Source organism: Anolis carolinensis, chromosome 3, assembly GCF_035594765.1.
Source record: "Anolis carolinensis isolate JA03-04 chromosome 3, rAnoCar3.1.pri, whole genome shotgun sequence".
Classification (NCBI taxonomy): domain Eukaryota; kingdom Metazoa; phylum Chordata; class Lepidosauria; order Squamata; family Dactyloidae; genus Anolis; species Anolis carolinensis.
This window is the reverse complement of record NC_085843.1, coordinates 125,166,968-125,180,951: the sequence shown is the minus strand read 5'-3', so window position 1 is coordinate 125,180,951 and position 13,984 is coordinate 125,166,968. Positions and strand designations below refer to the sequence as shown.

Genomic DNA, 13,984 nt, shown 5'->3' with positions numbered 1-13,984 from the left:
AAACTTACTGCTCTAATGCGCTTCAAGCACTTTTTCAACCACATACGGATGGTCTGTTTGGCCACTTCTTCTTCTATAGTGTATTCCAATTGTTCCCTAGCAAGCAGTTCTTCTAGCTGAAGACTTTTTCTGATGTCAACAGATCTATAGGAGAGCATGCTGAGAAAAAGATTATAACCATTATCATCATCAGAAGAAGGAAAAGGATGAAGTGGAAGTGGAAGACATTATTACTAATTCATTTTTTAAATAATTATAATAGTTGATGTACCAAACACTTTCGTAGGATAGCAGATACTTATTTTGCTCTTAAGAGCTTGGGATTTGCAGGTAATTATATAGTGAAAAGAAGTAGAAAATTTTACAGTCACCCCATTAGAGGGAGCTATCATCTGACTGTTGAGGAATTATATGATGATTATAGGAGTGAGAACTGGCCCTCAATGTATATTAAGAAAAATAATAGCTTTGGAGGGAAATGAATGAAAATGGTCTACCATCCCTTTTAGTATGTCTATATCACAATTCTATTTTGTCATATTGTTACAATACTGGATGGAAACTATAATTGATTCAGAGCCAATTCTTTTGTATGCCTAGTCAAAGTAAAGTGTGGTTGCTATGTAAAGCTTATTGCCAGGTAATTTTAAGCTGAAGCGCAGCATTTATTATGAAGTCAAGTATACCTTAGTACATCATGGAATGTTACATCTCCACCATTATGCAGCCTCTCCATTTCATAGCACATGTGCTTGAACAGAAGTTTGTCCTTGTCCAGGTCCACTTCCAACCTCCCACGCAGTAACCTCAGCAAAAACTTGATTCGGAAAGTAGGAATCACTCCCTAGGAGAAAACTAGAGCATAACTACCCAGAAGAGAGATTTGGATCATTAAGCAGTATGCTGGACTGTAGCCAAGGCTTACAGGGTCAATGTGCAGGGACATTTTCATTATCAGGGTTCATCATATCATTCCTCATTCCCAGCATTTTTCTGCTCTCTCCTCTTTACAGTAGCTGGGAGGAAAAGGATTTTTCTTTGTGGCAAAATAATTTGTTAATAATCCTTGCTGTGATGCAAACTTTTCTGGAGTGGTTTCATCTTGAATGAGAATATGCAATCTATTGCAAAGAAGCTTCTCTGAGTTGGGAGGAGAACAACTCTTTTCTGGATATGAATCAAGATAGGTGATGGTATTTTTGAACTCTCTTGGGAGGAGTAGCTATGGGGACCATCACAATAGGCACCCACGCTTCCTGTTATTAAATGTTGTTTTTAAACACATAATTAAGCAATACAGCAGTGCTCATCCAATCCTTTCATTTTGGTCACTGCATGCCCAATTCAATTTTTAAAGTTCCAGTCTGTTTGTGCACATAGTCTAAAAGCAATTGATGTTGAAAGACCCCTGCTACCATATTTACTCAAGTCTGATGCTCACCTTTTTGGGCTAAATTACACTGCCAAAATTGAGGTGTGCATCAGATTCAATTGTGCAGCAGAATCATGCGCATAAACCCACTTGTGTGAAAAAGCCCGGAAGAACCAGGAACTCTAGGGACCAGATAGGGAGGTGAGGGGGCATGAAGAGGCCATCAGTGGTGGCAGCAGCCTCAGGGCTAGGTGACACCCAGAGAAAGAGGAGCGCCCAACTGGTAACCTAGTCATTCCTGCTACTTAGCCATTCCTGGGACTAAGCCAAGGGGCGGCCCCTGGGCTCTCTCATCCGCCCCTTGGCTTAGTCCCATGTGGTTCCCAACTGACCTAATTCACAAGGTCTTCAAAACTTTTGAAGGCCTTGTGAATGAGGTCAGTTGGGAATCATGAAAGGTTGGTGAGTTTATCAGTCTTGGCCTGAATGAGGGACATAGTTTCCCAAATGACTTCATCCATGGTGCCTGCCTCCCTGGTGTCCTACACTGTTGGGTGTGTTTCATTTGAGGGCAAATCTGTTTTTTGTAATGTGCACCTTCAACATTGAGGTACATATTACATTCAATGGTGCATTATATTTGAGTAAATAAGAATTTCCTCTCTTTGTATGAACTCACATACAGTTGCTTTGATGAACTTGGAACACTGCATTTATTTTCCTTTCCAACAGCTAATAACCAACTGAATGGAACTTGTGGAATTACAGAAAAACCCCTTACCTCTCTTTTGTCATCAACCATGTTCCATATAATTTGAAAATGTCTAAGATCGTTATAACTTAAGAGCTGATCTTCCTCCGTTGAATAAAATAGTGAGAAATTTTCCACAATTATAGCTATAGGAAACGGAAAAATCAAACACCATATAAAAATGTAAACCACGAGTGCATTAAAAGCAATACAAGAATGAAGAGCTCCTTGGATTTAAGTTGACAGTAAATAAGCAATATGTCAATCTCATACTAATGTTTCTTTCAAAATAATAGAAACACTAACTAATAATACATATCATTATATTTAATGATATGTAAGCCATGTTAAAGATAAGTCAATATATTTCAACCTAAATGTGGAGGAAAGTACATCACTCACAAAATATCAAAAGAACCCACACAAAAGGGGGACACACCTGAAGATGCTGAAGATATTTTAAGGCCTTTTTCAAGTAATAAAAGAATGCCAATCGAAGCATGAATGAGTTTGAAGAAATGTTGGACTATAACTGCTATTAGCTCTTGTAGCCAACACAGCCAGTGCTGAGAATACTAGTTTCATTACATATGGAAGGCCTCATTAATGCAACCCATAGAGTTAATCCATTGAAATCAATGGGACCTAAGTATGGACCTCATCACAGTGAGGTCCAAAATGTGGATGACAGGAGGGGGATTCACTGGGCAGCATGGTGAATCCATGGGGCATCACCGTGTCCTGCATCAGTCACATTGCTGCTTTCCCCATCACATGCCTGTGCTGGCCCCCTTCTAACCACTGAGAAGACAGGAACCCCGCGTGTTCTCTGGGCTCTGTCCTAGGACACTTCTAGGACAAAGTCCTGACAGAAGTAGCCTTGCGTCATGTGATGGGCTCTGGTGGGTTCCGTCCTGGCTCCATCCTGGAAGTATCCTAGGATGGAGCCAGAAGTTCATGTAATGAGGTCCTTAGTCATGACTAACTTAAGTTTCATGGATTTTGTGGGCCTACTCAAAATATGATTAAATAGGGATCCAATATGTAATAAATACATAGAATGTAGTTTCTATTGCCATATATTTTGACTAGAACTTACCCACGAGCAAATTTAACATTATGTATGCAATGATGACATAAAATGAACAGAAATACATAAGAGCACCAGCATAGTTCCCACAATCTGTCTTCCAGTATGTACTGTTATCTGGAGTACAAAAAGGAGGCTGAACCTTTAAAAGAAAAATAATTGTTGTTATTATTTTTTAAATCAGATACATTTTGTAATGAAACTAATATATGCACATGCAAGCTCTGTTTTTTTTAAACTGCCAAAACAATACATTAGTGGCATTAACACAACAGAAAGAACAACAATAGTTGACATAACACTGATATGTACGGGAGGACAATAGTGAGAGATAAATGCAGTAGGACAATGGCAGATCCATGAACAATTTCAAAACATAGACATGGAACTCAATTTTTATCATGGATCAGAGGACAGAACCCTCCTGATCTGACTACCACTAATCTTCCCATTGCTCTTCTAAGTGTTCTTCACCCAATCCATCATACTTTCAGTATCTAAAAAAGAAGTTTGGAAGGGAAGAAAAGTACATAGCAAAAATAGAATGCTAGCTAGCAGATCTGATGTGAAGGAACGTTTGGTATCTATAGCAGAACAGAGTTCAGCTTAGCCAGTGCTATATATGATCTTGTGGTAGGAAACATGAGAGAAAATATGCAGGTAACTTAAAAAAGAAGTAGAAATGTATTTTATTAAATATACCAAGGTAGGCAATGCTAGGCCCTCAAATAGTTTGTATTCCAACTCCCATGGCACTTTTTCTTTGGGTCTGCTGCCAGGTCTAGTGCACATTGTAGTCCTCCATCATATAGAGAACTATACATTCTCAGCCTAGTATATATCCTATCTAGCTATATATCTTTTCCTATACATAAGAGAGTGTGTGTATCTTTCTGTCTGTCTGACTTAAATTATAGCCCCTTTAAAAATATCTTTCTGTCTGGCTGACTTAAATTATAGCGCCTTTGAAAATCTTGTGCACAGTTTGAGAAAGGTACTTCTTTTTAGAGTATCCTAATTATGTTGGGATATATACTCCAAAAAAACCTTTTCCATGCTCTGGATTTATGAGAAAGTTGCATCTCCAAATTATTTATGTATTGAGTGAATAAACTATTTATTTTAGCTTTGGTACGCTTGCTGCTTGTCAGTGTCATATATATTAAGTTTTGTATACAGTGACCATGGCTGAGATTCTATAGTGAGTTGGCAGAATGTAAAGCTTCATTTGACACAGCTCCACTTCACCCATGTAGTCTCTCTCATGCAGTCTAGGTTCTTCTCCATTTAGCAGCTAGGGGTGGTTACAATACTATTTAGTTTGGGTTCTGCAGAAAGACAAATAAAGATGATATCACTCTCCCACATCTCTAGTAATGCAGAATGATGCCTGCTTCATTATGCATCAAGCTGCAGTAATGCAAAGGAGAGAATTATATAGTTGACTAGAGCTTCAATCCAGTAATATCTGAAGGGCATACCTCTCTTGCAACTTACTCAAGAAACAGAACACATGTAGTTTGTAGGAAGGGTAGTACGCTTTCTTAAAAGCACACTGACATCAAAGCAATGTGATAGCCAGAATATTAGATGTGGAGTGGCCCAGTGTTTGTGTTAATTTTATAATTCTGGTTACTTTACCATGCAGTCATGCATTATCTTGTTCCAATCTTCGCCAGTGACAATTCGGAAGAGTACAGTAATGGCCTTACCAGCTGATGAAAAGTTGGCATGCCTGTTTTAAATAAACAACAACAACAACCAAATGCTCATTCAATGCTTCAAAAAGGAAATTTGGCATAAAACTTCAGCGCACCAAGCCTTTTTCCATCCTTTCATCTCTGCCCCGTGCACAGCATAATGTACTGACTAATTGTTTAAAATGAGAGGATAAATTATACCCCCTGTGTAGTACTCTTTCTGTTATTCTCCCTGGCTGGCAAGGTATTCCAAGTACACAGATTTCTATCTATGGACTCAGAGTGGCATCATATATAACTGCATGTATTCATTATGTGCTTAACTATAACACACAAACACAGCTTCTGAAATCCTTGCACTCGATCCAGCTTCATGGAATCTTGATAACATTCTTGCTTTAAGGCAGTAAGATTGCAATTTCAATTACTTTCTAGTGGATTAGAAAAAGAAGTATACCTATTGATGTTCTCGCCATATTTTACGGTGCCAAATAAAACTACACCAGCAAAGGCATAGCAAAGCAATAGCAGGAACATTCCTACTATGATGAAAAAACTCTTGTACATGCTGACAACCACTGTCAATAGCAGCATCTTCAAGGTCACCTGGAAAGAAAGAAGAAAAGCATGGGAAACCATCCAAGTTACTAATATATCCTAACCATTTTTTAATAATCTGAAAAATGTCAAATGATGATTTTTTAAAAAAGTAGTGGTGCATCTGACTCCTTTGAGCATCTGTAGAATACAACATCTCCACCCATAAGGGGTAACTTTCCATACTCAAGCTCAAATTAATATGAATTATTTTGTACAGGCCAAGAAAAAAGGAATTGTAAATTCCTGTAATATTCCTGCAAATTAGAAAAATCAAGTTATAAAATGCCTAAGAGTGTATTTCAAAAGTAACCTTTAAAGTAACAAACAAAACTTCAGTTAGAGAAAAAGCACATTTTTTTGTCCAAAAAATGGAAGGGCCTCAAAAGAATAAAGAATAAAAAAGACATTCAAGTATTTGGTTGCATTATGAGAGGATCTGATGCTGCTAAGGATGCACATGCTTACAGTGCTATTGGTTTCACTGTAGTACAGCATAACATATTAGGTGTAAAGCATGGAATTAAACAAAACAAAACAGTGAAAATATGGCATGGACAAAGCAATGAACTAACCTTTTTACTTACACATAAATATAAAATGCTAGGTGTTTATGTTCTAATTTGTACTCACATGTTTTCCACAGATGGAGAAAAACCTGAAAACGATGACACATGCTCCCATCATGTATGTGTAGGCATTCTAGAACAAAAACACAAGAGTTGTTTTTCTTCAGTATTTCTTCTTATATAATAGCTTGGGAAAGTTGTACTTCAGTCACACAAGTTATAATCAAGCTATAAGTACAGTTTTAATGGTGAATTTTAAACTCCATGGTATACCTGATTTTTATTTTGTGTATTTTGATACGTATTTTATGGAGGTATTTTATGAAGTATTTCAAAATGATTATGTATTTGTTTATGTTTTAGTAAGCTGTGAGGAGAGGCAGGCAAGAAATAAAACTATTATAATAAGTATTGTCTAAACAGTGGTTCTCAAACTTTTCCTCTTCAGGTATTTTAGGCTTCAACTACTATAAGTGCTGATTATTAGGCATGTTAGTTGGTGCATCTGCCAACTAAAGGGGAAAAAATCTGACAGCTGAAATTTTGAAAATTGTTGAAATATATAGTTCAACTTCTAGAGATAAAGATAGTTGCCACTTCATTATTCAAATCTCATTCACACACAGAGGCTGAAAAACAGTGATATTTTAAAAGCTCTAATTTATTCAATCATAGAATTGACCATACTTAGAAAATTGCTGACCATTTCTAATGAAGTAGCCATGTATCTGATGTAGTTGGTAATAATGCATAAAAGCTCAGGTTGCGATAAAATTGTTAGCTTTTAAGTTAATACAAGGGTTTTTTTGTTTTTATTTATTATTCTTCAGTTTAGGGGAATGGTAGACTCTAATATAGTTGAATCCCAGGATGGCAACATTTCTCCTTTTTGTATTCTTGTACTACCTCAACTCCTTAGATTTAATGTGATTCTGAATTACTGTACTGAGACTTGAGGGGCCCAAGATTACATTTTGCATGATTCCTGAGGAACTCCCATGTAGTTTGCTCTGATAATGCTCTGAAAGTTTAAAAATACAATGTGTTGAAACTTACAGTGATGGCAAAGTGGAGGATTACCCATATGACACCCAAGGATGTCACTAAGAGATCATAACGATTTCTTCTGCTTTGCCAAAAGCCAGCTGGTGACATAGCAATAATTTTCATGGTAACCTAGTAGAAATAAATAAATAGAAATTATTAAATTCTTCTGTGAAGTATTGTTCTATGCTCTTCCCACAATTCATTAGCATTCAGTAGCATTTCAGGAGTATTTGTTCTGAGGATTTCTGGAAAATCAATATGAACCCTATCAAATTAAAAAAGTAAACTTAGTTATTGTTCCCTGTTGGCCGTTGCCGCGCCCAGTTCCTTCAAGGTCAACCCAGTCCCTTCAAGGATACCGTCCATCCATCTCGCCCTTGGTCGGCCTCTCTTCCTTTTTCCTTCTATTTTCCCCAGCATCGTGATCTTTTCCAAGCTTTCCTGTCTCCTCATGATGTGGCCAAAATACTTCAACTTTGCCTCTAATCATTTCCTATAATCTATTATTTTACATTATTGTTTCTATTTCAGATCTACGTAATATTTTGATTAAAAGGTAAAGCTTCTAAGTTATAGAAAGCTTCTCAAATGTTTTTTTTTGCATATGAGAGGTAAATAAATATTTGTGCAAAAACAAAACAAAAATGCAAAACATGCAAAAATAAAATATTTTTGAACCTTCTAACACCAACATTTATACATCTGTGACAGAAAGCAAAATAAGCTTATTTGCTAAACAACAGCAGTGAGACAATAATAATAATGCATCTCCTTACCTCAAGAACAAAAATGAAAGTGAAGACAACAGACATTGCAGCTAAAGGACCGGTCACTGGGTCTTGATCATCCCACTAATGTAAAAGATGAGAGAGTGCTTTTAACCGTTTGTTGCTTTACTAGAGTTCTAGGGTTTTATTCTTCTTCTTGTTCTGTTTATATATCAATCACTAGCATTGTTTGTTTTATAGAACACTAGTTTCTATAAAAATACATCACTATTGAGAGAATCATCTCCTGCTTACCAAGGTGCACACTGCCATACCTTAACAGATAACAACACGGATTGTGCCAGAACAAGAACAGCAATAGTTCTCTTGAAAAATGGGTGCTGTGTTATATCATACATTTTCGCTCGGAATCCATCATTATCTGGAACAAAAACAGATAAGAGCAATTTAATCAGCCACATAATTGTTGTGTTTCCATCTCTATGCTACAAAACCTTGTTTAGATTTCTGACAATATTTTATGACAATTTTAAATATAGTTTCCAATCAGTCCAACCTTTTGAGCGAATATGAGTATTTCTTGGGTAACAATTTATAGCCCATCTTCACATTATTGGGTGCATACCCCCCTACTAGCCATCTTAGTACAATTTGAATCCTAGCTTTCTGTAGAATAAAGAACATTAATTCTCAGTGTAAATCAGAGTGAAATTGTCTCAGTACCTGGGCGAGGTGGGAGGTGAAGAGGTTGTGCTATCTTGAGTCTGCTCTTTAGATCTTCCCATCGCCTCTGGTCAACAGTCAGCAAAGCTGTTCCCTAAATAAAAAAGAACCACAAAACAACTGCATGTTATTGATTGACTGAACAGATACAATCCATTTGATACTGAAGGGTCTGGAGTAGGACCTATAGTAATTTTTCTATTCCAAAAGGAATTGGTTGGTTTAAGAAATTTTACGCCATATTCAATAGTTCCCTTGCATACTGAAAGGAACAATGGGGCCATGTTACTGGCTTTAAACGGGAAAGCTCTTTAATCCAACATACACATTGCAAGTGGATGACTCAGAACAGAAAGCCAATATATATATTACTATGCATTCATAGGCCTCCACAGAAGTCATAAACCTGCTTGAGCACTGAGAGCCTAACAAATTTCTCAGGGGTCGGGATTTCATAATTTGGCTATTTTTGTTTGCCTTAGTTTAGAAGGTAGAAGGAAGCAAAGAACATCCTCAGCTGTTGACTTAAGATAGCAAGCAAGCTCATAAGGCAGAAGATAGATCCCAAGATATTTATACTTTTAAAGGTGATACCATCCCTTCAAATTAGACCTGGAGGCAAGTAGAGAGTCAATACATATAATAAGCCTCTCGTGTTGCCCCGGCAGTGGCATGTGTCAGCTTTATCCTTTTTCACCCATAGAGCCACACTGGTAGTGTCTGATGGGAGCTTGCTGGCTCTGTGGGTGACCTGGGCTGAAATTGGTGCATGATGCTGATTTTAGCCTAGTGTGAAGAGGTTGTAGAACACAAAGAGAAATGACACATATAATATATATATTAATTGGCTTCAGTTGAAACCTTGCTGTCACATGCCCATTCTACACTGCCATATAAAATCCAGATTATCTGCTTTGAACTAGATTATATGGCAGTGCAGACTAATATAATCCAGTTCAAAACAAAAAATGTGGATTATCTGCTTTGATAATCTGGATTATATGGCAGTGTAGAAAGGGCCCTGGTTGAAGCTTCTGAATACACATTCAAAGTAATGAGTTGAGCTTCACCAGAGAGGGAGGACACCAGACCAGCTTAAGATGGCAAAAAATTGTTCCTGACCTCCATGACTACAACCTTGTATTTTATCTGCATCACCACATTTAAACAATGCAATGTAATATAAAATATATTTTCAAGAGAAATAGAAAGCTTATACTGTTACCTTATTTTCATTGAAATTAGCAATGACAACTCCAACGAAAAGGGTTAGTCCAATCATACAGCCTAGGAACACAAAAACATGAATATAGATGCCATGGATCTGCAAAAATAAATGAAAAAAATAAAAAGTTATTCCTTTGTAGAAATGAAAAATGGGATTGAGAATCAGATAAGTGCCAAGGTTTATACTTACTGGTCCTACACGATGAATGATAACATCTCTGACTTCCACCCAGCCCTTTAAAGAAAGGACTTCAAATAATGCCAGCATTGCATTTCCAACATTGTCAAAGTTGAAGTTCCGTGGATTGGCCCTGTAATACAGCATAGGAATGTGGGGTAAAAAGTTCTGAGAAGACCCTTACTTATCCCGAAAACCATGGCAGATCTCTGTGTAATGAATGCGAGCAGTTCTCTCTCTGTACCTACACAATACAAGAAGTATTAAAAGCCCCAGGTATATTTGTTATATCTCTGATTTTTCCCTCTTTCTAATATCACTACTTAAAGAAAAAGTTAATCTGAACATTTGGAAAAGCAGACAAAATTTTCAACTGCAGATGAATTTACTATTTGGAAGACTTGTATAAGATTGTGCCATAAGGTTCCCCAACTTTTAAGAACCAATACAATGTTTATGAATTGTTTACTGCTGTTGTGCAGTGTTTAGTCCTATATAATGTGCACTCAAAATATGTGAGATGTTTTTCAAATGCTTCATTGTGCATTTTTGAACTGGAGGCAAACCCAAATGTGTTCCTCTTCTTCATATAGTAATAACTATCAGAGATGCCACAAAGTTCAGTGTTGCCAATTAATCCTATACATACATCAGAACAGATGTGGATCGGAGTGCACTGGTAATGATTTCTGTTTCAAGTTAAACATTACTGCTGTGTAGTTAGGCCACTGTAGTTCTATTCTAAAACAACCTAAAACACAAATAGCTTTAGGAGCATCAGAGGTTTAATAATAATTGTAGAAAGTGTAATACATGCTTACTCTGCAGATGGTCATAGATTCATCTCATAGTATTCCTAGTTAAAATTTGATCTCAGGAATAAGGGCTTGGAGAGAGTTCTGTGCCAAAACTGTTGGAAGGCCAAGGCTGTTGCATGTCAGAGCAGACATTATGGTATTTTGAGTCACCATAGTAGAAAGAATGAAAAATAGACAGAATCTAGCAAGACTAATTGAAAGATAGATTTGTAAGAGGGTAGGTTTTGGGGGAGTCAGAGGGAAAGTTCGAGGAGGAGTCTGAATTCAGACATCCGGAAAGGTAGAATCACTCATTCACCCCCTATTAACCCACCCCAACTAACCTAAACCCTTCCCTCCCCATACCTTCCTTTAGCAAAACTAGAAGATGTAAATCTTTTTAAAATATTCTTTAATAAAAATGATTTTTTAAAAAAGAATCTAGCAAGATTACATAATAAAACTAGACTAGTCTGGAATGAAACATTCCTTACCCCCCTTTGCATTATGAGATAAGGCCTCTTTTGTTGTAAACTGTTGGCTCACCATAAGGCAGTTCTAGCACAGTTGAAACTGTCAGATTCATTGGTGGATGAGATTCCCAATGCAAATTATATTTATTCATTGATTAGATGCATTTATATCACACCTTTCTTCAAGTGATCTCAAAATAAGTATATGACTGTCTTCCTCGCAACAGCACCATGAAGCATGCCAAGCTGAGAGAAAGTGATTTGCCTAAACTCAATTATTTTCATGATTCAGAGGGGATATCAACCTGGGTGTCCCATTCCAACATTCTAACTAGACCACTTTCCAGCACTCTTAACTAGATCACATTGGATTTGAGACCACTGGCTTTTCAAAAGCAGAAACAGTTTTCAGTTATGATAAGTAAATCAATCAGTCTATCAATCACAAGGGAAGGAACATTTGACAACTATTAAGTGGTCACCTTCTTCTGGATACCATAATAGAACACCTGTTCCACTATAGTAGCCAGAGGAAGGTGACAGAGATGATGACAGATCTGGAAGGCATGCCTAATGAGAAGAGACTTAGACAGCTGGAGATGGGTTAAGAGATACCATGATAGCCATCTTTATATATTTGAAATGATGTCATATTTAGGAGAGAGCAAGCTTTTTTTTTTTTGCACCTCCAGACTTTAGGGCTCAGAGCAATGGATTCAAACTATGGGAAATTATATTGGGCAAATTCTGAAGCACCTTCACAACACATGTTATATCCTATGCGAATTAAGCATATGCACTTACTTGGAATGAAAATTACATTTCTATTAAACAAGATTGTCTGTGAATTTATATTAACTGACTGAAAGACTGTAACTGCAAGCCTGCATTAATTTTTTTTCTTTACTTCATTTAGCACCTTTGGGAAGAAATACAAAATTGTCAGGTTTTTCTTCTCAGAAATTATGTATAAGTAAAGTTGAAAAAAATCTGCACATATTTTTGGCAAGGGGGACATGTGTAAAAATGTGTATTTTAACAAAAGCATGTAAGCTAAGAAAATAACGTATTTCCTGTATGTTATTTAAAATTGGGCTGTAAAAATTACAAGAAAAAAGGGGTGGGGACATTATTCACTATGAGGAATATTTCTTGGATGCTAAATATGGTAAATAAATAAATACTTAAATAAAACTGTATCTAAAGGTCATAGAGTAAGGCCCTAATGCATAACTGACTTTGCTTGTGTATAAATCCAAGGTTGTCATCCTGACTGTTATGGTTGAGCCTTCTGGCTCCGATACTAGGAGACGAGGTCGTAAGACTCCTCGAGAGTCAGACTCTTTTGAGGAGCGTGAAAGGAAGCGGCTCCGGGACTTATTTGCAGAACCAACTGACGAAGACACCTTCGAGGGTTTTACCGAGGGAATGGAGGAAGAGATGGTTAGCTCAGAGGAGGATGACATGGAATGGACTCGTGTGAGGGAGGATTTGGGTGTTCCTGGTAATGATAGCATGGGAGGCGACTGGCGGGTTGCAGGATCGGACCCGTGGACGGGCTGGAGGGATGGAACGGGATCCACAGCTGGGGATGCTGTGGGGCGTAGTCAAAGGTGTGTTAGTTCTGATGAGGATGATGATGAGGAGGCACCTGGAATTAGGATAGCAGCTGACAGCGATGAGGAGTTATGAACTGGCACAAAATGGGGTTTGGAATCAATGGCTAATTGCGTTGGGCAAGGTAATCTGGACGAACGCTTGGGCTCTTGTTGGGGAACTTCCTGAAGACGGGTGTGATTCGTTTGCTGTATACGTAAGTTACCAAGGACACTGGGCATAGACGGCGGGAGGAACTGTGTGGGCTTTTCCTGTGCAACTTGTGTTTAATCTTGATAGCTTGGACCTCCGTCGTCTTTTTGATGGACATTATTGCCAACTCTGGATTGACGCTGGACTGACTGACTGACTACGACTCTGGACTAACCCTTCTGTGGCTATCGGTGGAACTTGTGGAACCTAGACGTCTGCATTTGGCTTTCGACCTCGGACCGGATTGGGACCCTGCTGACCGTCGTTACCCTGATTGAAGTGCCTGGACCTGGTTTTTGCCCGTTGCACGGAGGAGCAACAGCCCAAGTTACTTCTGTAGCTCTTGAGTAGCAGAGGGGAATCTGCTGCTGGGTTTTGTGTTCATTTTGACCTTTTGTTAACCAGTTTTTGTTTGTTTAATTGCCAGGCTGAAGTAAGCACCTTTGTTTTAATCCGGATTAAACTTCTGTTTAATCCGGTTTATTCTTTTGAACTATCTAGACTCAAACGAAGTTATTTTTGTTACGTTTCACACTGAAGACAAGTGTTTGCCTAGTCCTTTGTTTCCTATGGGCAATTTTTAGTTCTGTAACCTCAATAAACTGTGTTGTATTCTACTTGGAGCGTTCTGTCTATGACACTGACACCTGAGTGAGCGATTTTCAGTCATAGTTGACAGTACTGTGCTAGACTGGCCAATGATTTACAAAGCTGTAAGGCAATTTATCTCTGTTCCTGAGTATATTGATCCCTAGCAGCTCAGTATACTTGACTGGCAGGCTACATTTAAATAGGTACTATGTGTGTACATTGTGTAAGATTCTCCAAATAAGATTTACATGTGTTTTCCATTTTAATTTTGAGAAAAATACAGGAAAACTAGAGCTATAATACAGCCAAACTAAACCATATCTTTCTTAGTG

General features: G+C 37.7%; 1 protein-coding gene across 5 annotated transcripts in view; it reads right to left on the bottom strand.

The window, feature by feature from the left end:
• The window catches only part of nalcn (sodium leak channel, non-selective), a 300,357-nt gene that overhangs the window by 9,089 nt on the left and 277,284 nt on the right, over nucleotides 1–13,984 (bottom strand). For all 5 annotated transcript variants that reach the window (XM_062975470.1, XM_062975471.1, XM_008106968.3 and 2 more), the window contains 13 exons: nucleotides 9,995–10,115; nucleotides 9,803–9,901; nucleotides 8,578–8,671; nucleotides 8,169–8,275; nucleotides 7,903–7,977; nucleotides 7,136–7,255; nucleotides 6,144–6,212; nucleotides 5,371–5,519; nucleotides 4,855–4,948; nucleotides 3,223–3,355; nucleotides 2,154–2,269; nucleotides 687–844; nucleotides 9–159 (listed from right to left, as the gene is read on the bottom strand). In XM_062975470.1, the coding sequence (XP_062831540.1) occupies nucleotides 9–159; nucleotides 687–844; nucleotides 2,154–2,269; nucleotides 3,223–3,355; nucleotides 4,855–4,948; nucleotides 5,371–5,519; nucleotides 6,144–6,212; nucleotides 7,136–7,255; nucleotides 7,903–7,977; nucleotides 8,169–8,275; nucleotides 8,578–8,671; nucleotides 9,803–9,901; nucleotides 9,995–10,115 (1,486 nt within the window). The remainder of the gene's footprint in view (nucleotides 1–8; nucleotides 160–686; nucleotides 845–2,153; nucleotides 2,270–3,222; nucleotides 3,356–4,854; nucleotides 4,949–5,370; nucleotides 5,520–6,143; nucleotides 6,213–7,135; nucleotides 7,256–7,902; nucleotides 7,978–8,168; nucleotides 8,276–8,577; nucleotides 8,672–9,802; nucleotides 9,902–9,994; nucleotides 10,116–13,984) is intronic.